Source organism: Jaculus jaculus, chromosome 10 (assembly GCF_020740685.1).
Source record: "Jaculus jaculus isolate mJacJac1 chromosome 10, mJacJac1.mat.Y.cur, whole genome shotgun sequence".
NCBI classification, from domain to species: Eukaryota; Metazoa; Chordata; class Mammalia; order Rodentia; family Dipodidae; genus Jaculus; species Jaculus jaculus.
The window spans coordinates 77,387,645-77,410,560 of NC_059111.1; the positions used below are offsets into that span (position 1 = coordinate 77,387,645).

Sequence of the window (22,916 nt, forward strand, 5' to 3'; positions counted from 1 at the left end):
AGACCTCAGGTGGGAAGGTCACTGTGAGTTTGAGGCCAGCTTGGGAGAAGAGTGACTTCCAGGTGAGCCTAGGCTGGAGTGAGATCCTACCATGGAAAAAGAGAAAAATACATTAATGCCTGCACATCATCTGTACTGTCCCCCTCAGTACCTTTTTCTCACAACATCCACCCCTAATATTAATACATTTAAAATGCTAGGGCTTTCATGGGCCTCATATCCACTGTTCATCACTTGAATGACTGTCAGCTTTTCAAAATTTTTGTTTTACTAATTTTTTTTATTTGCAAGCCGAGGAGGAGGGGAGAGAGAACAGGTGTGCCAGTGCCAGGGCCTCCAGCTGCTACAAATGAACTCAAATGCATGTGCCACCTTATGCATTTGGCTTTACGTGGGTACTGGGGAATCAAACCCCGGGGGTTAGGCTTCGCAAGAAAACTCCTTAACTGCTTGCCCATCTCTCCAGCCTAACTTTCAAATATTTTATGGGGGGAAAATTCACAGACCTCCACTGCTAAATTTTCATCATAATTCATGTACTTAACAAGTTTAAATTCCTCCTGGTTCCAAATGCTTGGGAAGGCAGCAGTGGCTTATAAAGTGAAAGTATATGTTCACTAGATGAGAGGCAGTTACTAAACAAGAAAGAAAAAAAAGTCATGTTGTGATAAGAGTATAAGAAAACACAATAGGACAAAGCCTCAGTAAAGGGATGACACTCAAGCTAAAAAGCAAGGAGTCAAAATGCAGCGGGGCATTCCTAGAAGGCCAGTTTCCACAGTCTCCAAGGTGTACACTGGAACCAAGTAAACTGGCTAAACTGGCCAGAGCAATTGGTGTTTGTTTCCCTCATTCCCTCCCGGTCTCTCATTAACCACATCCAATTGCCAGTAAGTTCTGTCATGATACTTCTAAAATCCATGTTAAATAAGTCTACTTCTCTCAATTCTTAGGCCATCATCCTAGATGGGAATAATCTAATGGAATGTACCATCTACTCTTATTTCCCTCCAATCCATGTTCTATCTGGCCACAGAGGAAATTTTATCATCTTTATTCTCTGCTTACAAGTTATAAACATCTCTTGCTAAGTCTCTTTACTCTTTAGGCATAAGAATGGAACCGAACTGGATCTTTCTCCCTGTACCTCCTCAATGCTGGGATTACAGGAGTTTGTCACCATCCCTGATTTATGCAGAGTTGACCTCAGGGCTGCATATGCTAGGCAGCCCCTTTACCCACTGAGCCATATTTCCAGCACACAAGGAATCCTAACTCCAAGTCCATGTGCCTAACCTGTTTCACCATTGGTGTTCCCAACATTATGAAGACAAGCAAATCAATGGCAAAAAGAGAGATGTGGTCCATACACTCTAGTGAGTTCTCAGCAGTGAAGATCACTTGTCTCCCAGACCCACAGAAAAGCTGTGTGGACAAACATGGCTGTATTTCTCTGACATGATGATTAAAGAGACTAACTTTAACCCCAAACAAGGGAATGGCATTCACCTTCCCTCAAAAATGACTCCATTTACCCCACTGATGGACCTCTATTGTATTCAATTATTATTATTATTTTGGTTTTTTGAAATAGGGGTTCACTGTAGCCCAGGCTGACCTGGAATTTACTATGTAATCTCAGGGTGGCCTCAAACTCATGGCTATCCTCCTACTTCTGCCTCAGTAAAAAGTATTTATGGCAATTTACTTTCCTCCTCTCTCTCCTATTTGTTTTGAAACAGGCTCTTATATAGCTGAGGCTAGCCTCAAACTCCCTATGTAATTGAGGATGACCTTGAACTTCTAATCCTCCTGCCTTTACCTCCCTAGTTCTGAGATTAAAGGCATGCACCACCTCTCCTGGTTTATGCAGTGCTGAGAATTGAACCCCGGGCTCCCTGTGTGCTAAGCAAGTACTCTGTGAACTGAGCTACAATCTTAGCACTGTTTTGATACTTCATATATTAATACATTTTATTTTGTTTTTTGACCTGCAAAGTCTAAAATACTATTTGACCCTTTATAGAAAATGTTTGCAGAAATGCGTTCAAACCAGGAATATTTTTATTGCTCATTTAAGAAGTATACATTCCACAACATGTCCATATTTCAAAGCATCGTGTGCACAGGAGAAGTACCTGGGCCTTGACTGCAACTCTAGACTCTGAACACCTTGTGGTGTGAGAAAATGGAATGAAACTTGGTTTGATTAAACTACTATTTAACTTTTCTAAATAATCAGATGAAAATAATGAAAGGCATGTGAACCTGAATCCCCAGTTCTCAAAAAGGTGTTGCCTTAGGAGGCCCTCCATACTTCATTGTAGAATGAATGACATGTGAATGCAGTCCTGAACTATGGGACAAGAGGCAGTCAACTGGTGCAAGCTGTAGGAACACAAGATTGCAGGGCCCCAGAGGCCCCTTCACCCTGCAGTCTTTGTGAACATCTCCCGTTGAACATAAAAGGGTACCGTGTGGATGCTGCTCCATGACTTATGTAATATGGGGCACAAGCCAAGCAATCCTGAATTCCCAAGTGCATTTACGTGAGGGTTTCCTTTGTCCTTATGTAAGTGAACATGCAATTCAGAAGTTCTTGCAAGTGCTGTAAAACAAACACATGCACAAAGACCAATCAAACTTATCCAAGAATATACCACTGTGAGATACAATGTGCAGAACTGCAAGACTCCTGGGGCTTTTCAGTCTCAAAGGAGGGAGCACATGACCCAAGCAAGGTAGGTGCTCATTGGAGCACTTTGTTTTTTAAGCCGTTGGCATTGTTTGCTATGATTTAATCATATAAATCCATGAGAAATAAAAAAAAATGCCTACATGTTTCTTTTCCTGTTTTATAACTTTAAAACTAGAAGCCATTGTAATGAATGAAGAGTGAAACAGCCATCTTTTTCAGCCATAATGCGTACCAATTAGCCCATGTTATCCTCTTATAAATCTCATTCATCCACAAGGTAACATTAAGCTATTTTTTTTTTTTTTTGAAGTAGGGTCTCACTCTAACCCTGGCTGACCTGAAATTCACTACCTAGTCTCAGCTTGGCCTTGAACTCAAGCGATCCTCCTACCTCATCTCAGTGCTGGGATTAAAGGCATATGCCACCATGCCTAGCTATTTTTGCATTTTAAACATAGACCTAGGAGTGTACAGTATATTTTTATTTGGTGCTCATTAAAGCAATTCTTTCTGCCCACTAATGGTGGTTGTGGAACCTTGAGGAAGTAAGACCTAGTTGGAGGAAGTAGATAACTGGGTGAGGGGAGCCGGGGGGGGAATCTTGAGATTTAGAGTCTGGCACAGTTTCCTGATGATTTCTGCTTCCTGATCCTCCAGATGTTAGCAGGCAAACTCATGCTCCTGCCACCACAGCTAAGGGCCCCTTCTGCTGCTATCCCTTCCCCACCATGATGGAGTGTACCCTCCAGCCATGAGTCTCTCCTTCCTTAAGTTGTCTTATCAGGCACTTGGTCACGACAATGAGAAAAGTAATAGATACTTCTTAGTATGTTATGATATATCCAGAATAATTCCTGGGTGCTTTCTCACAAAATTATCTACATGTGTGAACACTATATATATATGGATCTTAGTTGATATCATACTATTGATTCATATATAACTTATCTATCTAGAAAGAATGCACTGCTTTTGTTCTATATTAGGTCATAAGAATTTTCATGCCTATAAAACTTCCCTGTAAGTGTAATTTAAAAATAGGTACAAAATAGTCTGTTATACAAACCGTTATATTCTATTGTCCCCTTTGAAAGGCATAGAGCTCCGTTGTAGTGGTTTGATTCAGGTTTCCCCCATAAACTTATGTGTTCTGAGTGCCAGGTCCTCAGCTGGTAGCAACTTGAGAACTGGATCCTCCTAGAGGTGATATATTGTTGGGGGCAGGGTTATAGGAGTTATAGCCAGCTTCCCCTTGACAATGTTTGGCATACTCTCCTGTTGCTATTGCCTATCTGATGTTGGCCAGGAGGTGATGTCCACCCTCTGCTCATGCCATCATTTTCCCCTGCCATCATGAAGCTTCCTCTCCAGTCTGTAAGCCAAATTAAATCTATTTTCCCCCACAAGCCTTCATCAGGTGTTTTCTGCCAACAATGTGAACCTGACTGCAACATCTCCCAAATGCATATGCTTGTTTTCCTATTATCAATGGTCCTACTCAACAACTCTGTGTACATATCTGTTCACATTTTTGTTAATGTGGGTCCTGGGGAATCAAGCCTTGAACCGGGGTCCTTAGGCTTCACAGGAAAACGCTTAACCGTGAAGCCATCTCTCCAGCCCACTGTTCACATTTTTAATTGTCTTAGAATAGTGTCCTAGATATGCAATTATAGGGTCATTGCATATAAAAATATCTGACCTAAAACATCAGTGATGAAAACCATCTCTTAAAAATAAGTAATATCTCTACCACATATTAGACATTTCAAATAATGATTATTTAATAGCATTGAATTTTTAGTCAACTTCCACACGGAGGTCGTAAATTTTGATATTTGGTTTATTCTGAACCTTCTTTCATTTTTCTTTCTATAATTTCTTGGGATTGAAGTAACTGGGGACAAGATTGAAGGAGAATAGTTTCCTCAAAATTGAGTTTCAAGTTGCTTTCTCATAACTTTTTTGAAACAGGGTCTCACTATGTAACTGGATGAAAACTTGCTATGTAGACCATACTATCTTTTAATTAATTGACTTTTTAATTAAATCTTTATTTAGTGCTATTGCACTCATGTACCATATGATGACACTTCAGCCCACCTCAGAATATATCTAAAGTGGTGGTTCCAGAAGGTTCTATCATTTAATGACAGTAGGCCAAATCAGTTTGTATAAGTATGCTCCATGTGTGTACAATAATGGAATTGCCTAAACACACTTTTCTTAGAATGTATCCCCCTCATTAAGCAACATCTGAGAATGTTTTCTGTCTAGAGTCTTTAAATAAACTTATAAAGAAATGGATAAGTATTAAATTAGTAATAAAATAAATAGCAAGGTATAGATTTTTCAATCTTGTCTGTTTTCTTGTAGATACTCTATTTTGTGATTAGATGAAGATATATAGATATAGATATGTCTTACCTTGTATGATTTAAATTTTTCATCTTATTAAAATATGGTATGTGTTCCCTGACTCCTAAGATACAGTTGGTGCCTGGAACAATTTCAAAAGCATTATTTTATGGCTTTGACATCTGGTATCAAAGGGAATAGCATTTTGATGAATAACTTTTTTGAGCTGATATAAATTATTTATGCATAAATAGATAACTAAGACAGCAGATTTTGAAAGTAGGCCAGGGAAAGAAAGTCTCAAGGCAGTGGAGGAGGAAAGAAAACCCACCAGGAGGTTCAGAAAATATGATTCCTCATACTTACTAGTTTGGCCCAGTCTTGGCTCTGAATTTTTATTCTTAGGACTTGAAAGAAATTCAGAAGTCATTTATTCCAACTGTGACTGGGGAATCCCAGGTAGGGGACTTTCAATTTTACAATTTGGAAAGTCCCAGCAAACCAGGATTAGTTGGTTATGCAACCCACCGTGATAAAATCGGCCACTGTTGGTCCTAACTTAACAGAAGACACTGGGTGGTTCATCTCACCTGATAGAGTACTGTCAGGGGTAGGAAATTAGCTAATGGCTGTGTTCAATGCTTCTCCCTTGAACTGGAATATTTTCCTCTTTTGTGTACATGAATTGGTCCTTTCTTACATGAAAATTATATGGGGCCAGAATTCAAGCAACAACACTACCTCTTCCTACCTCCCAACTCACAATGGTCATTTCAGTTCAATTTAGCATACAATCCCTGTGCTAAGACCACAAAGGGAACTATCAAAGGAACATGGGCCAGTGAAGAACCTTAACTTGGTAGATGCGTGGCACACACTTGTAATACCAGTACTCCACAGAGACTGAGGAAAATTTCAAGTTGCAAGTGTCTTTTTTTTCTTTCTGGAACAAAAGTGTATTATGCAATGAGTATATGAAATAGAAGTGCAGGGGCTAGGGAGATAGCTCAGTGGGTAAGAGCTTTTGCTGTACAAGCATGAAGATCTGAGTTGAATCTCTAGCACCACATAAAAACCTGGGCATGGTTGTGCATGCCTGTAATGTTAGCACTGAAGGAGGCAGAGACAGAAAAATTACTGGGACTCACTGATTGGCCAGTTAAGACATGAGTTCCAGATTCAACGAGAGCCTCTGTCCCATGGAAATAAGGTGGAAAGAAGATCAAGGAGGACACATAGTGACCTCCGCTGGCCTCCACATATGTGTAGACATCTGCACATGTGCTCATGCATGTGTACACATCACATACTACACACATATATCAAAAAAAAAAAACAATAGAAGTTCAAAAGGACAGATAATGAGAGGAAGGCTATAGCAAGTCATCTGCTATAGTATATCCTGTTATTCATACTTGAAAAGTTAATTCAAACTGGCTTGATTGTGTATGTAGACGTCTTTGCTTGTAAGTTCCCAGGGTCAAAACTGTACTATAAAAATAGTATTATAAAGAGTTTCGAGGGGAGGGGAGAAGCTCCAGGGAAGCCGTAGCCTCAATGATAATCCACATTCAGTAACTGTTAGTATTAGCAAGGACACAGATAACCATTATAAGTAAATATGCCCAAGGTACTAAATTTAGCATCTGTGCAATGGTAGTGAAATACAGCATAAAATAATAAAAGCCTGGGACAAATTTTCTAATATAAAGTGGAGGAGAGAGGCTAGGGTAAAGACTAGAAACACAGCCCATTTATGCTACAGAGGGCAGTCATGTTCTCTAATATTACCCTGAAATGTACTTGAAGATAAAAGTAATCTAGTTTTTAGCTCCTTTTTTTTTCTCTTTTGAATAGGTTTCTAATGATTGTGAAATTTTGACTTTAATTTGTTTGCGTAAATACAGGCTATCATGTTAGAAATGAGAACAAAATTAAATATAACCCACAAGTGTAAGTTACGTTTTTAAACCTTCGTTTAAGGAGTAGAATTGATTTTCAGAAATTTAAGAAGAAATGCTCTTTCAATGAAAACACATCACAGCTACTAGATTTTCTTAATTCTGCAAACTGACATCATTCTAACCTGCTTTGTGATATTTTTCAGTGCAAAATACTATTTAATTGTGTATCCAAATCTTTTGGAGGTGCATATGTATGAACTTGAAATATGAAAACAAAACCATGAAATAAGTCTAGGCCTAGAAGTGAAAATATAGCATATTATTTTTGTATTTGTTTCAGAGTTATTTTATGTGATGGCTATTACTAGTTGAGAATATTGGAAATCATGTGATTTGGGTAATGAGATCACTAGATGTGACTCTGGCTCTAAAATCCAAGCCAGTTATGGACTTAAAATACATACTTTTCAACAAATAAAATTGAGATCACTGGTCATATTTCATATACCCACTATTTTTAAAAAATAGATTTTAGCCGGGTGTGGTGGCGCACACCTTTAATCCCAGCACTTGGGAGGCAGAGGTGGGAGGATTGCTGTGAGTTCGAGGCCACCCTGAGACTCCTTAGTGAATTCCAGGTCAGCCTGGGCTAAAGTGAGACACTATCTCGAACCCCCCCCCCAAAAAAAAAAGATTTTAAAATGTAGATTAGAAGTTCTAGAGAAGAAAATAAAGGAGGAAGGGGCTGGAGAGATGACTTAACGGTTAAGTGGTTGCCTGTGAAGCCGAAGGACCCCGGTTCAAGGCTTGATTCCCCAGGACCCACGTTAGCCAGATGCACAAGGGGGCACATTAGTCTGGAGTTCATTTGCAGTGGCTGGAGGCCCTGGTGTCCCCATTCTCTCTCTCTCTCTCTCTCTGCATCTTTCCCTCTCAATGTCACTCTCAAATAAATTTTTTTTAAAAAAAAGAAGAGGAGGAAGAAGAGAAGAAAAAAAAAACTCTGGGTTTGAATGTCAAGAATTAAAGTACAGTATCTCATTTCCATATTATTTAAAGTATAATGGAAAGAGTAATCCATTTAAGATGATCTTTGCAGGAGAGAAGAGATGAAGAGCTATAGTAAATAATAATAAAATAAGGGCTGAAGAGACGACTTAGTAGTTAATAGTGCTTGCTTGCAAGGCCTGATGACCCAGGTTCAATTCCCCAGTACCCATGTAAAGCCAGATGTACAGAATGGCACATCTATCTGGAGGTCATTTACAGTGCTAGAAAGCACTGCATACTCTCTCTCCTTCCTTACAAATGATAAAAATATTTTTCAAAAATAATAAGTAAAGAAAGTGAGCAATATTGTTACCTGTCATGAGTAGTTAGCCTCAGAAGCAAGAGACTTGGCAGAATTTTTTGTCTTTTTTTTTAACACATCTGATCCCTCCACTTATTTATTTATTTACATTTTATTCAGCTTGCTCTTGTCCTGATTATGATTTTGGGGTGTATGGGAAAGCTGTGCTGACTTCTCTATTTCTTTTCAAAGGAATTTTATGTTTTAGTGTTTCTTTGAAAACAAGGAACCATCCTCCACTGGTACTGGTAGGTTCCTAGGGTGGAGATAGGATTTGGATACCTTCAAAAGACTCTGAATGTTCTATTTTGCATTCTTGCTGTCAGAATCATTCTGCTTATCAATAAAACTTATTAAAATAATTCTGAGCCAGGTATGATGGTACATGCCTTCAATCCCAGCACATGAAAGGTTGAGGAAGAAGATCACTATGAGTTCAAAGCTAGCCTAGGCTACAGTGAGTTCAGGTCAGCCTGGGCTAGAATGAAACACTACTGCAAAAAAGTACTATTTGTATAAAAAAAAAAAGCAGAATGATATGACTTGTTACACAGCATTAACTTGCTTGTGAAAGGCTTTGCATAGAATCTAAGATCCTCGTAAAGAAAGGGGAAATAAAAGGTAAACATGATCATAGTATAACATACAATGTCTAAACTGAGCCATTGTGAATCATTGGTTCCACATACACACATATATGTATGCCCATTATGGAACTGCATCCTTCTTTATATACACAGAATTGTAACCTAAAGTTCTCCCCAGTCCTTATGCTATCAGAAAAAATCCTTTCAACTATGCATGGGTAGTTGAAATTTCACCTCTTTAATATTCTATGAATGAGCATGTTGGCTTGAAGAAGTTAGAAATTGTAAGTTCCCTTCCAAACCTGTTTTACTGCTTTTTCTGGTTCTCAAGACTCAACTAGCTTGGATTTGTACTTGTTGAATTCTCAGCAAGTCACTAAGTAAGAATAGCCACTTATATAAGTTGTTACTCATGAAAATAGGATATTGACCAATTAACTCATAAACCCACCTAGTATATTGGGTAAGATTTTTCAAACATAAGAAAATCGAAGCAGTTACTCCTCATGTTTAATTCTTAGATGAATTTGGAAAATCATTAAAAATATAACATTTAAGGGTTGGGTAGATGGCTCACTGGGTAAGAGTGCTTGTTGTGCAAGAATGAGGACCTCGGTACAATTCCTAGCACTCATGTGAAAAGCAAGCATGGCACACAAGCCTGTAATTTCAGTGCTGGGGGTACAGCAGAGGCAGGAGAATCACGGTGGCTCAATGGTTAGTAAATGTGATCAAAAGACGAGAGCTCCAGGTTCAGTGAGAGACTCTGTGATAGAGGAAGACACCTGTATGCACATGCATAGAACATGTGCAGTTACCTGCACTAATATGTGCATCCACATACTTGCACCATACAAACTACACACATGCATATCAAAAATAATGTTATAATGTTATATTATTGTTTATAACAAAATATAATGCTAAGAACTATGGTAGCTGGAGAAATGGCTCAGTGGGTAAAGTGCTTGTCACACAAACATGAAGACAAGTTCAGATCCTCAGCACATGCTCTATAATCCTAGCATATATGGCACATGCCTATAATTGTAGATCTGGGGATGTGTGTTGCCTTTTGCCCTTCACGTGTATGCACACACATGCATGAGCACCTGCACATATATGAACACACATGCACACACACCAAAAAGGGGCTGCAACATATATACATACACACCACACTGGTAACATAAGGTACTGTAACATATATACAGCACTTACAAAATAAGGAACAAAAGAGAAGTCTATTTAAAGAACTTTTTTTGGTTTATTTATATTTATTTATTTATTTGAGAGTGACAGCGAGAAAGAAGCAGAGAGAGAGAGAGAGAGAGAGAGAGAGAGAGAGAGAGAGGGAGGGAGGGAGTGAGTGAGTGAGTTAGGGAGGGAGGGAGGGAGGGAGGGAGAGAGAGAGAGAGAATAGGCATGCCAGGGCCTCCAGCCACTGCAAACGAATTCCAGACATGTGTGCCCCCTTGTGCATCTGGATAACATGGGTCCTGGGGAATCAAGCCTCGAACCAGGGCCCTTAAGCTTCACAGGCAAGCACTTAACCACTAAGCCATCTCTCCAGCCCAATTTAAAGAACTTTTGATGTTCTTTGTTAATAGTATTATTTTTGTATTCTGCTCTGCTATTTTATCAGGATAAGAAAATATCTTAGCTAAATGTAATTATGCACCATTAGACAATTTTGTCATTATGCAAATATCATAGTGTTACTTTACAAACTAAGATGACTACAATGCCCCTAGATGACATCCTGTGAAACCACTGTCATTCATGAGGAGGTCTGTTATTGCCCTCCTTATGCAATGCATGACTGTGTGTACAGTTATGTATCACTTTATGAGGAATTTAAAAACATATTTTTATTACATAATTCCCATAAGTTAACAGATATTTAACTGCTGTTCTGTATTTCAAATATGATTATGCCTTCTGAAACAAACATTCAAAGATGCTTACTACATGGAGAAGGTTAAATCTTAAATTTCACCCGAGTTAAATTTATTAGGAATGGGAACACACTGTGTAAAATGAAATATTTGGAATTTGTCCTGAAATAATGGTTTTTTCATTGATTTATATGATGGTATTTATTGAACATGTACCATATGGCAAACAGCACTTTATGCACTAGGAAGTAAGAGGTCTAAAACCATCAATAAACAACAAATCTACTTACTATTAAAGGTGCTAATTTACTAACAGAAGGAAAGACATGTGCTCAGCACTTCTGGTATACATTTCACTAAATCTTCACAAAGGTCTCCTGGCATAGGTATGAGGGAATCCATTGTACAGATGAAGAATCGTCAGCTCAGGGCAATTCAGGAAATTGCCAGGATCAGTTCATGAATGGCAAGACCAGGAATAGAACTCAGCACTGCATGGCTCTAAGCCTATGCTTTAGCGACCCACCACAAACTTCTTCATGCTGCATCTCTTAGGGAAGAACTGGTGTATGCATATGGGAGGGGGCATCCAATGGAGCTGGTGTTACAAAGGAGATGCTATATGAGGGACATCTTCAAAAATAAAAAAATCTTAGTAGGCAGTTGTGGAGGAAGAGGAAGGGTGACTGGAGAAATGGAATAGGTCTGTTGTAATTACCTTCTTGTTGCTGGCAAACAAACAAACCAAAAAAAAGCCCAACCACACAAAGCTCAAGGCAAGAAAGGTTTTATTTTGGCTTACAGTCTTGAGGGGAAGTTCCATGATGGCAGGGGAAATGATGGCATGAGCAGAGGCTGGACATTATGTCTGTCACAGCTGGATAGTGAGCTGACTCCTGGCAAGGGGGAGCTGGCTATTACACCCCCAAACTTGCCCCCAACACATCTCTTTCAGCAAGGCTCCACCTCTATAATTGCTATCAGCTGGGAATCAAGCATTGAAAACACGAGTTTAAGGGGGTTGTCAATTCAAACCAGTACAAAGTCCAACAGTGTAAAAGCAAATAGTATGTTTGCCAAAGGGCCCTGTTATGAAAGGTGGGCAGAAATGAGGGTTCTATGTGCCATCTAGATTTCATCAAGGTGGACACTCAGGATGTGATGGTGTTGGTGGTAAAACTGCAGACATGGAGTTTCTTATTCTCCACTGCCTTGTTCTACTTGAGTGACAATCAGGCTGTAACTAAAGGATATGGTCCAACTGGTCAGGATGATTAGGAACTTCCTATGTAGCCCAGGCTGGCCTCAAACTCATGGTGATCCTCATACCTCAACCTTCCAGGCACTGAGCTTATAAGCATGAGCCACCATGCCTAGCTCAAGTGTTGCCCAGACTGGCCTCAAACTCCCAATCTTCGTATCTCCACCTCTTTAGCAATTCCCTACTAGCATGTGCCACCACAACCAGCATATAATGGAATTGGCTCATTCAGGATCAGAAGTCCCACAACAGGCTGCAAGTTGGATAACGGGGGAAACTGGCAATATGATTCAATCTAATTCCAAAGGCCTCAGGAAGCCCATTCTGCAACTGCAGTTGGAGACAGAAGGCCTTGCAGAACCAGAAAGGTAGCGATGGAGTCTCAAAACCATGGAGCCGGAAGTTCTCATGGCCAAGGAGAAAATAGGAAGAGGACTCCTCTGGGAGACAGGTCCCTTACTGAGGTTCTCTGACAGCGAATATCTAGCCCCTCCCCCCACTTATTTAAGACAATATTCCTAGTTCTGTGAATTTCAGAGATTCTGTACATTGCCTAATCATAACATAAACTATGCTCATGTTCTATTTAATGGAGATTCTAGGCATCTTTATTAGATATAAAAAAATCACTTGGTAAATGTGCTGCCAGAAATAACTGAAAAATTATGCATGGGCCAATATCTTTTATCCTGGCCTGTACTTCAGCAGTAGAGAATAAGGCTGTAGTTACTGAAGATATAACAGCTCTGTTATGCATGCCATAAATAGCTCCTGAATGTAAAATGAAATTACCTTCTTTTACTTTGGAGGAAACTCCAAGTGTGTGTAGGAGCAGAAAGGTATGATTTACACTGCAATATAAAAAGGCTAAGGAGAAAAGAGTAGATAAACAGGCCAAGGAGGAAAGACTAGGAAACATATTTAGCCAGCCTTAAATGACACAGGAGCTGTCAAAAAATGAAGATTCACCAAAAAAAAAAAAAAAAAAAAAAAAAAAGATTCAAAGCAGGGGAGACTATCTGTTTTTAGGTTCAGTTTTGCTGAAGAATGGACAATCATGCAGAAATGTGATAGGATCAAAGAGTAAGAGGTAATGGAAAGAGAATGTGGGGGAACCCAGCAAGACCTGTGTTCAGATTATTGCCCTTTCTGTAACATTCCTTCCTCTGGTCTTATGGGGACCCTCACCCCACCCCCAAAGAGGAGAGGCTTCAAAGGAGGAGGAGGAAAGGACAAATTGACCTTTCTAAGTTTTATGGCTTGCTTTGAAGGAGAGGGGAGCTAGTTTCTATGACTCAGCTTTGAGAAGAGGAATTTTGGTTTCTGGAACTGGCTTTGCTTTAGAAGGTGTAGGGTCTGGAGGCAGAAGAAGGAAGTCAGAATGAACTTGCTTCTGGGGACTGTCCAATTCCCTTGGCTCAAAGTACAGCATACCAATGTAGTCAAAGCATCTGTTGTAGTAACTTTCTCCTCCTTGGGATGAAACACCCTAACCCAAACCAGCTGATGGGAGGAAAGGGTTTATTTTGGCTTACAGTCTCTAATGGAAGCTTCATAGTGACAGGGAAAGCATGGCATGAGCAGATGCTGGACGTCACCTCTGCCACAGCAGGTGGAAAATAGCAGCAAGTGAGTGAGCTGACTGTAACACCTTTAAGCTTGTCCCCAACAATATACCTTCTCCAGCAAGGCTCCACCTCCCAAACTGAACCAGCTAGGGAACAAACATTCAAAACATAAGTTTATGGGGTTCATCTGATTCAAACCATCATATTCTGCCCTAGGGCCTCCATAAACTCATGACCTTCGATTATGTAAAATGTATTCAGTTCAATTTTAAAAGCATTATACTTTGGGGTATTGCGTTCTTAGCCCCAACATAAGAAAAACAAAATTTATAACAAAATATTCTTCTGAATGCTGTGAACTCTGTATCTTGGTATGTAGAAGGGAAGACCTGTGATGGCATGGTTAACAGTGAATACATACAAAATCCAATCATTTATGGACAGAAACAGATTTGAAAATGTCATTTGATACAGCATTTTAGAACACAAGCACAATACTCAGAACTGGGAAAAAAGTTTACAACTTATTTTTGTTGTTTACATCAGCAGGTTCAGAATAAGGCAAAAAGTTATCCCAGATAATTGTTTATATTAAAAACAAATGAGAGTTTTTTGAATTGTGATCACAAGAAAGTTCAGAGGACCATGTTGTTAAGGTTTCTTTAGAAATCCCCCGATCATGTTGCTTATGGGAAAACAAAACAAAACAAAACAAAAAAAACCCAAAAAACCCACCAAACAGAACAGAATAAAGGAAGATCACCAAAGAAATAACCAAAGAAATAAAATGACTTATCTTCAAGTCTACAGTTGAGTGACAGGAGAGCACCTCCTACCTTCTAGCTGCTCTGGGTTTCTAATCTTTCTGGGAGAATCCCGAGAGAGAAACGCATAAATGAGAGTGTAGGGGTTTCAAAACCCCGCAGCCCTGGCACCCGTGATTGCGCTGGAGACCTGGGCTTCACGGTACCTCAGTTTCCCCGTCCGTCCCAGGGATAGCAGTGGCGAGCCGCCCCTCCCCGCGGTGTGCCGCCGCGCCCCGGCCTGCCGTGAGCGCTCCGAAGGCGTGCAGTCGTTACGTCGTCGGGAGTTTCCTTCAGCGCCCGCTTGGCCTGTCTTCCTAAATATTAGGATAATAAATAGAAATGGCAGCAGGACGCGCGGGGGCCACGTGACCGGCCCCACGAAAGCCACTTGTGGGGGGACCTCGGGAGAGTTGGGCGGGCGAGCGGGCGGGCCTCGGAAGGTTTCTTTCCCGCGGCGCCCGCGTCCTCCTCCTCCTCCTCCTCCTCCTCAGGCGGCGGCGGCGGCGGCGGCGGGCGGGCTCGGGGGCGCCTGGGGCCGGTGAATCATCCCGGCGCACGCGGGGCGCCGCGGAGGCGGCGGCAGCGGCGGCGGGGCTGGCGCTGGAAAATGGCTGAAGCGGCCGCGGGCTTTCTGGAGCAGCTCAAGTCCTGCATAGTTTGGTCCTGGACCTATCTGTGGACCGTGTGGTTCTTCCTCGTGCTCTTCCTGGTCTACATCCTGAGGGTGCCCTTGAAGATCAACGACAATCTGAGCACAGGTAAGGCCCGGGCCAGCGCGGGGCTGCGGTGGGGCGGGTGGCGGGGGGCGCGCGGGGGACGACACACACACGACCCGCGCCCGCCCCTCCCCCGCCCGCCCGCCCGGGAAAGTTAGTGAAACTCGCGCGCGCGCGGGCGCGGGGCCGAGGTCGGACACGCGCTCCGGGCGCGCGCGCCGGACGCCCGCCGTCCAGCGGCCCGCACGCGCCGCCTCAGGTGGTGAGTGGCGGCGGCCCGCGGCCTCTCCCGGGGCCCGCGTGGGGCCGGGAGCGGGGCTGTGCGCGCGTCGCGAGCCGGTGAGGTGCCACCTCCGGCTGCTCTCCCCGGCGCCCGGAAACGCTCGGCCGAGACACGGAACCCCGGGGACGCCCCAGAGGCTCCCGAGTCCCGTCCTCAGCCGCGGACCCCGGTGGAGCCCTGCCCGGGAAGGGTGTGGTGTCCCGGTGATGGAGACGGGCGGGCGGATGCCCCCGGTAGGTACTTGGAGGAAGCGTGCGTGACGTGTCAGGTCACCCAACGGAATGTGGAGGGGACTCGCGGAGACGCGGGGTATCGGGAATTGTCCCCCGATGAAGTTTTCCACACCGTCGGCTGCGCTCCCCGTGGCCCGAGGCCCCGGTCACCCAGCGCGCCCCCGTCGCGTCCGCGGCCCGAGGCGCACACGGTCACGGGCCTTCAGAAACCCGCAGCAGCTTGCTCACGCCAGTCACACTGCAGGGACGGGTCGAGGGCAGTGCAAGACCCTGAAGTCTGCAAGTGATTGTGGTACACAGACCTTTCTTTTTTTTCTCACAATACTTTAGGAAATTTTTATATTCCTGAATTGTATACACACACACACACACACACACACACACACACATAAATAAGTATATACATACACATATGTACACACATATATAAATAAATACACACAAATATACATACACACATATAAATGTATAAATACATACATGCATACACACACGTATAAATACACACACACATATTTAAAATGATACAAATTTGTGAATCTATTCATATTTTCTATCATATGATTTACATACCTTGAAAGGCCATGAATGGAAATACATTTCCCTATCACATTAATTGCAGGGAAACCCCATTTAGACACTTGCCACAATAGGGCTTGGGCTTTTGAGGTACTGAACTTTAGCATCTTGATTAACTTGAACTCAGTCCATGTACATCTGTTTCATAGTAGCCTGAGAGGCACACAGGATTGTGCACACTAGAATCATCTCATCATTTGAATTGGGAGCTGCCTAGTCCTTTGAGTCTGTCATTCCAAAGACCCTGCTCTTCTAGTGTTTCACATTTTAAAGTACCTGCTTTTCACATTATTCTTTTCCTTTCTTTAGGCAAATGTATCTTTGTAATACCTTTTGGTCTCCAAGTGTTATCTTTTCAAAGAAACTACCATATATTTATTGGTAGGTTCATTTTTTTTCCCCCAGAAAAATTCACTGTAGGACTTTTAAAAATATAAAAGGTTCTTATTTTTTTAAATTTTAAATATTTATTTATTTATGAGCGAGCGAGTGAGCGAGCGAGAGAGAGAGAGAGAATGGGTGCGCCAGGGCCTCCAGTCACTGCAAACGATCTCCAGACACTTGCGTCACCTTGTGCATCTGCCTTATGTGGGTCCTTGGGAATTGGACCAAGGTTCATTGGCTTTGCAGGCTTTGCAGGCAAACACCTTAACCACTAAGTCATCTTTCCAGCCCTAAGAAAGAAAAAAAAAAATTAAGGTAAGGTCTCTCTCTAGTCTAGGCTGACCTGGAATTCAGTATGTAGTTTCATGGTGACCTCGAACTCACAATGATCCTCCTACCTGTGCCTCCTAAGAGCTGGGATTAAAGGCGTGTGCCACCACGCCCTGTGGAATTTCTTATTAATACACATTTAAAATATTAATTTCATGGCACCTGTCTATATACCGTATTTGCTTAAAATAGGTTAATCATCTGTATATGTAAATACCCATGTGCAGAGTCACATACACTCACATACACTTTTTATATAGGACCAGCAGGAAGCAAAATCCCTACTAAGTTTTTAAGAAGGAATATTTTTAGGTTTTCCCCAGCAACATTAGACCCAGCATTTCTTACACATGGTTTGTAGAGGGGCATTTCTACTTGGTCTTAGAGATGAAGAAAATTTGAAGATGAGCAAGCTGGCTTGGGCTTGTATCTTCCTAGACCCAAGATAGGGTGAACCCAAGGCACTTTTCCCACTTTTCCTGCACAATTTAGTCAGAAAGGAAGCCCACAGAGAACACACCCCTCTGCTGTTTCCATGAGGCTGTAGCAGAGGCGGGAAGATGTTCATATGGGTTTTGAGACATGAAGCTATGGCAGTCAGCCACTGCAGCAAAGATAAGGCTTTTCAAAGGCAGTGGCAGACATTGGATGCCATTTTTCCTCCTTTTTAAGTTAATGCGAGAAGTTCTAGTAGGAAGACTGCCAAAAGATTGCCTGTCAACTTAATTCCATCCTTTCCTTGCCAATTCTTTTTCTCCTTGGAAGCAAGTTTCTATAACTTACTTGAAAGAACTTGCTAGCTATAGGTGATGCAGGAACTGCCCTCCTGTGGTTAAACTGGTCTTTGCAGGGAGATCTAAACCCATCCTAACTGGATTCATCTTGTTCTTTAGCCCTGTGATGAAGCTCATGTGTCCCCAAAGAGGCTGTTGAATCTAGAGTTGCTTTTAGAGTTGTAGGTGGCACAGGCCTCTACACCATTGCAATAGGCAGAGAGAGCTATGAGGCAGCCTGGAGCAAGTGTTCTTGTGACTCAGGTCTGGCTCTGCACCTGTCGATGAAGGAATCTCATAATTATCTTGTGAGTTGATCTTAGATAACTACTTGGCATGTTCACCTCAATATCTTGATTACCTGTGGAAAATTTAACATTTTAACCCCTTAGCTTAGCTTGTGTGTGTGTATTATCTAATTTCTTCAGTGCCTTCTTTTCATAGAGAACTGTATAGTACTGTGGCAGGTACTATAATGAGAAGATGTCCAAGTGTGTAAAAATCAGGCTCAATTATAATATGAGTATTTGTACTAGATACCTTTTTCATTGCTGGGACAAAATACAGTCCACCATGGTGGGGAAGGCATGGTATCAGGAGCTTGATGCAGAGCTGATCACATTCAGCCCACTGTGCAGAAGCAGAGTGATGAATGCTGGTGCTCAGCTAGCTCTTTTTTATACATCCAAGACCTGGCCCATGGAATGATGCCACCCACAATTAAAATAGTGGGTCTTTCTCACCTCAGTTAACCTAATTATGACAATCTTTTACAGGCATACTCTGAGGCTCACCTAATCTAGTTAATTTCTCTAGTTAATCACCTCACAGGTGATTCTAGGCCCTGTCAAGTTGGCAATCAATATAAACCATCCCAGTACACCTTCCCATTCATGCCAAGTGGGAATGGAGCTATTCGACTGGAATTTTCCCTGATCTGAGCCTCTCTTGTGAGGTTTCTGCTTCTGAAGTTTGGAATGCTGAACAGACCTTCCAAATAAATATGCAAAGATGTGAAAGTGCAGGCCAAATGCAGACAACCATGAATCATGTGGAATTTAATTTAAAGCAATAAAAGAGAGCTGGATGGGCAGCCCTAAGTTTTAACAAATGCCTTGTATATCATGCGTGGCTTTCCATTTAAAAACAGTTCTAAGATTTTTTTCAATGTATACTTTCATTATGTTTCTTCCCTACTCTCAGCAGCTGCGCTTGCTTGATATTCTTTGCACTGAACCAGTGACATTTAGGGCAGAGGTGCAGTCCAAAGCATTAGGAGAATGCAGACCTTACAGAGAAAGAAAGCATCAAAGAGGCAACAAAAATCTTATAGTGAAAAATGATGAGTTTTCAAAATGATGGAAGATAAACTAAGCATAGGAATAACATAGTATTTGACTTCAATAATTCATTTTTAAGACTCAGTCCTGCAGTTTGGGGGGGGAGGGTTAAAATGACTCTGTGATTTACTGAAAATAGAATAAATTTTTAAAAATATTTTATTTTTATTTATTTGAGAGAGAGTTGGAAAGAAAGAGGCAGAGAGAAAGGGACATAGAGAGAGAGAGAATGGGAATGGGCACACAGGACCTCTAGCTACTGCAAATGAACTCCAGATGCACGTGCCACTGTGTGCATCTGGCTTACATGGGTCCTTAGGCTTTGCAGGCATGTTCCTTGACCACTAAGCCATTTCTCCAGTTCTAGCATAAACTTTTTTTTTAAATTTATTTATTTGAGAGCGACAGACACAGAGAGAAAGACAGATAGAGGGAGAGAGAGAGAATGGGCACGCCAGGGCTTCCAGCCTCTGCAAACGAACTCCAGATGCGTGCTCCCCCTGTGCATCTGGCTAACGTGGGACCTGGGGAACCAAGCCTTGAACCGGGGTCCTTAGGCTTCACAGGCAAGCGCTTAACCACTAAGCCATCTCTCCAGCCCTAGCATAAACTTTTAACAAGATTGAAAAGCACATCAAATTATATTACTTGCTAGATTTTAAGTGAATTAGTAGTATAAAACAAAGCTTTTCTAGACAGGCAGAAAATTAATTGCAGATTGGAGCAGTCATACAGATATTACTCAGAAAGACCATAGATTTGTCTAAGAAAATGAACAGTAACTTACTTTATATTATGATGTTGCTAGCACTTTCTTATCTACCCTGTGGAGGGCCTGGTTAGGTTTATAAATGTCTATTGCCCCTGCAGTGTCTATTGTTTAAAATGCTCTCCTTATCTGTAAAGGCCACTCATCCTTCAAAGACAAGCTTGCATGCTGCCTTGTCATCCCTTCAACTGAAGAACATTCCCCTGTCTGTCACAGTGTCTTTATCTGAGAGGCATGTTGTCATTTTTACTTTATATGAATTGTGGCCAGTGTAATATATGTGTCAGAGTTTGTGTGCATGTCTCTCTTTTGGTATACATGTTGTATTACTTCTTCTGGATGTCAGTTCTTTGTCTTCTAGTACAATTGTTTAAATATAGTAGGTACTGATTATTCAAATTAGCATGTGCATGTAATGAGTTGGGATTGGAAAACTCGAATTGATCAACTACTGGGTATGTGTTCCACTTAAATTTTCAGCTTTAAATTGATGTCACAGAAACTTAAATTCAGGTTGGAGAGATGGCATAGCAGTTAAGGCATTTACCTGTGGAGCCTCAGGACCCAGGTTTGTTTCCCCAATACACATGTAAGCCAGATGCACAAGGGGGCACATGCATTTGGAGTTCGTTTACAGGGGCTAGAAGCCCTGGCGTGCCCATTCTTTCTCTTAAATAAATAAATAAAATATTTAAAAAATTCTATTATGGGTCATGTAAATCTAATTTGTGACAGTCTGGTTAATGAACACATAAAAGCACAATTTTTAAAAAATTATATATTTGAGAGAGAGAAAGAGGCAAATAGAGAATGGGTATGGCAGGGACTTCAGCCACTGCAAACGAACTCCAGAAGCATGTGCCACCTTGTACATTTGGCTTATGTGGGTCCTGGGCAATTGAATCTGGGTCCTTTGGTTTTGCAGGCAAGTGCCTTAACCGCTAAGCCATCTCCCTAGCACATAAAAGCACAATTTTAAAATTAATTTCAACTGTGAGTTTAGGATGTATCCAAGACACTCTTCTTTCCCTTACATGCTTTTGAAGATATTTCTCTTACTCATGAAACAACCTCAATGATGCCCTTTTCTCAGGCCCCCAGTTTATGTACTTGTAAAATGATAGCTTTATGTTCCTTCTAGCTTGGGGATCTGTGCCAGTGTCTGGGCATGGATTTCACTGAACTAAGAGGGTTGTACCAAGCCCATTCATGAACTTAACATATATGCTTTTAGAGGTTTTGACTCTTAATTCTTAGTGAATACAACTTCAAATTTTATGTGGTTTCCTTTAGTGGCTTCCCATTACATTGAAAATAAAACAAAATCTGATGAGCTAGCCCCTTCTCACCCCTTGAACTTCACCTCTTTAGACCATTACTCTGGGCACAGGTGGCATACTTTCTTGAGTCTTAACTATGCCTAACTTGTGACTTTTGCTCTGGCTCTTCCCTCTGCCCAGAATGCTTTTCCATTTATGCTTCTTACCATGCACATTTATGCTTAAATCTTTCAAGAGTACAGGCAATAATTAGCACAGAGCACTAAGATGAGCACAGTGCCTCACATTAGCCACCATATATTGTAGTCCTGGTTGCATTAATCTGTTTCATCCACTCACTGGTTAGTTAACTTAGTCTGTCATTTTGAGACACAGGTGCCTGTAAAATTGAAGCTGTATTATTCCTGAGAGTTGTTATCTGTACACACACTGTTCATGTCCGTTATTGTCCTCCAGTTGTGTAATATATTGTGGTATTCTATGTTGAACACTTAGCATTGTCCAATATACTGCCTTGCTCACAAATGCCTCAAGGTGTGATCCCATGTACATGGACTCTCCATCAAAGTCACATCTAAAAAAAGCAATTTGAGAGTGAATCTGCTGACAGAAAGTAGGAAGGGATGAGGAGTTAACGTCTGTTGAGTTCTTACATGGATCATGTACTGTACTTCATGAGTTATCATTGATCGTTAGGCTCTCTGGATTGGTTCACAGAAGTATGTTTGTAACCCTTAATATTGCTGGTATTCTCTTTATACAAGTAGAATAAAGGGTGCTCAAACAAAATGAGTACTGTTCATATTAGCCAACTTCTTGTTGGACAAAATGCCTGACAAAAATCAGTTTAAGGGAGGACATGGCAACAGGAGCTTGAGACAGCTCATTCCATAGTGAGGCAGCAGAGAGTGATGAATGCTGTTGCTTTGCTCCTCTTCTTCTTATTCAGTTCATCATGGGAACCCATAGAACCTGATTAAGATAATCACTCACAGGTATGCCTAGAGGCTAACCTAATTGAGATAATCCTAGTTGTCCTAACAATGCAAACAACATATTTAAGAGTGCATTTTAATGGGAGCATATCTTAATTTATGGATGAGTATGGGAATTTGGTGGAGACTTTTGGAAGAAGAGGCCATTTCTCTGGTGTGGTCAGAAGTGCCTGAAAGCAGGTGTTGTGATTTTATTTTATTATTATTTTTTTATTTAGTTTTTTGAGGTAGGGTTTTACTCTGGTCCAGACTGACCTGGAATTCACTATGTTATCTCAGAGTGGCCTTGAACTTATGGTGATCCTCTTACCTCTGCCTCCCAAGTGCTGGGATTAAAGGTGTGCACCACCACGCCTGGCTGGGATTGTGATTTTTAATGTTGATGTTTCCATCATCTGGTCATTGCTCAGTGAGGACATACAAAAGGATGGATGACTTAGACTGGGCTTTCCATGACTGATAGCACTATGTTTTTTTCTTATTTCACTTCCCCACCTCTTTTCCTTCCTTTTAGTTCATGGGTGGGGGAGGTATTGTTAATATTCATCACTCAAGGCAAGGCTTATCATTTGTGTCACAACTGAAACGTAGAGCATTCTCCTGAGGTGGGTGGGCAGAGGTTCACAGACAAGGGAAGAAAAAGTGTTTTTGTGTATAGAGAGGAGGTGATTGCCAGGAAATTCCAAGGGGGAAATTTGATGTAAACATGAATGAGGAGATGGACTAGAACTGCTCAGTAATTTTCTAGATCAGGGTTTGGAGTGGCATTGGCAGTATGCATCTGAACAAAGATCACAACTCTT

At 41.5% G+C, this 22,916-nt stretch overlaps 1 protein-coding gene and 1 long non-coding RNA gene across 5 annotated transcripts in view; one reads left to right on the forward strand and one right to left on the reverse strand.

Moving 5' to 3' along the window:
• Positions 1–26: 26 nt before the first annotated feature.
• On the reverse strand, positions 27–14,877 carry LOC123464031. 2 transcript variants are annotated; one of them, XR_006639321.1, is made up of 3 exons: positions 14,596–14,877; positions 2,475–2,608; positions 27–86 (listed from the first exon to the last, which is right to left on the reverse strand). It is a non-coding gene; the product is annotated as an uncharacterized LOC123464031 (long non-coding RNA). The 2 variants fall into 2 exon arrangements; XR_006639322.1 differs by lacking the exon at positions 14,596–14,877 and adding an exon at positions 3,765–3,957.
• A 128-nt stretch (positions 14,878–15,005) lies between these two features.
• St7 (suppression of tumorigenicity 7) overlaps positions 15,006–22,916 on the forward strand; it is a 312,701-nt gene continuing 304,790 nt past the window's right edge. For 2 of the 3 annotated variants that reach the window (XM_045160301.1, XM_045160302.1), the window contains exon 1: positions 15,006–15,189. In XM_045160301.1, coding sequence (XP_045016236.1) covers positions 15,039–15,189 — 151 coding nt within the window. In that variant the 5' untranslated portion in view covers positions 15,006–15,038. The remainder of the gene's footprint in view (positions 15,190–22,916) is intronic. The other variant, XM_045160307.1, reaches the window with a different exon arrangement.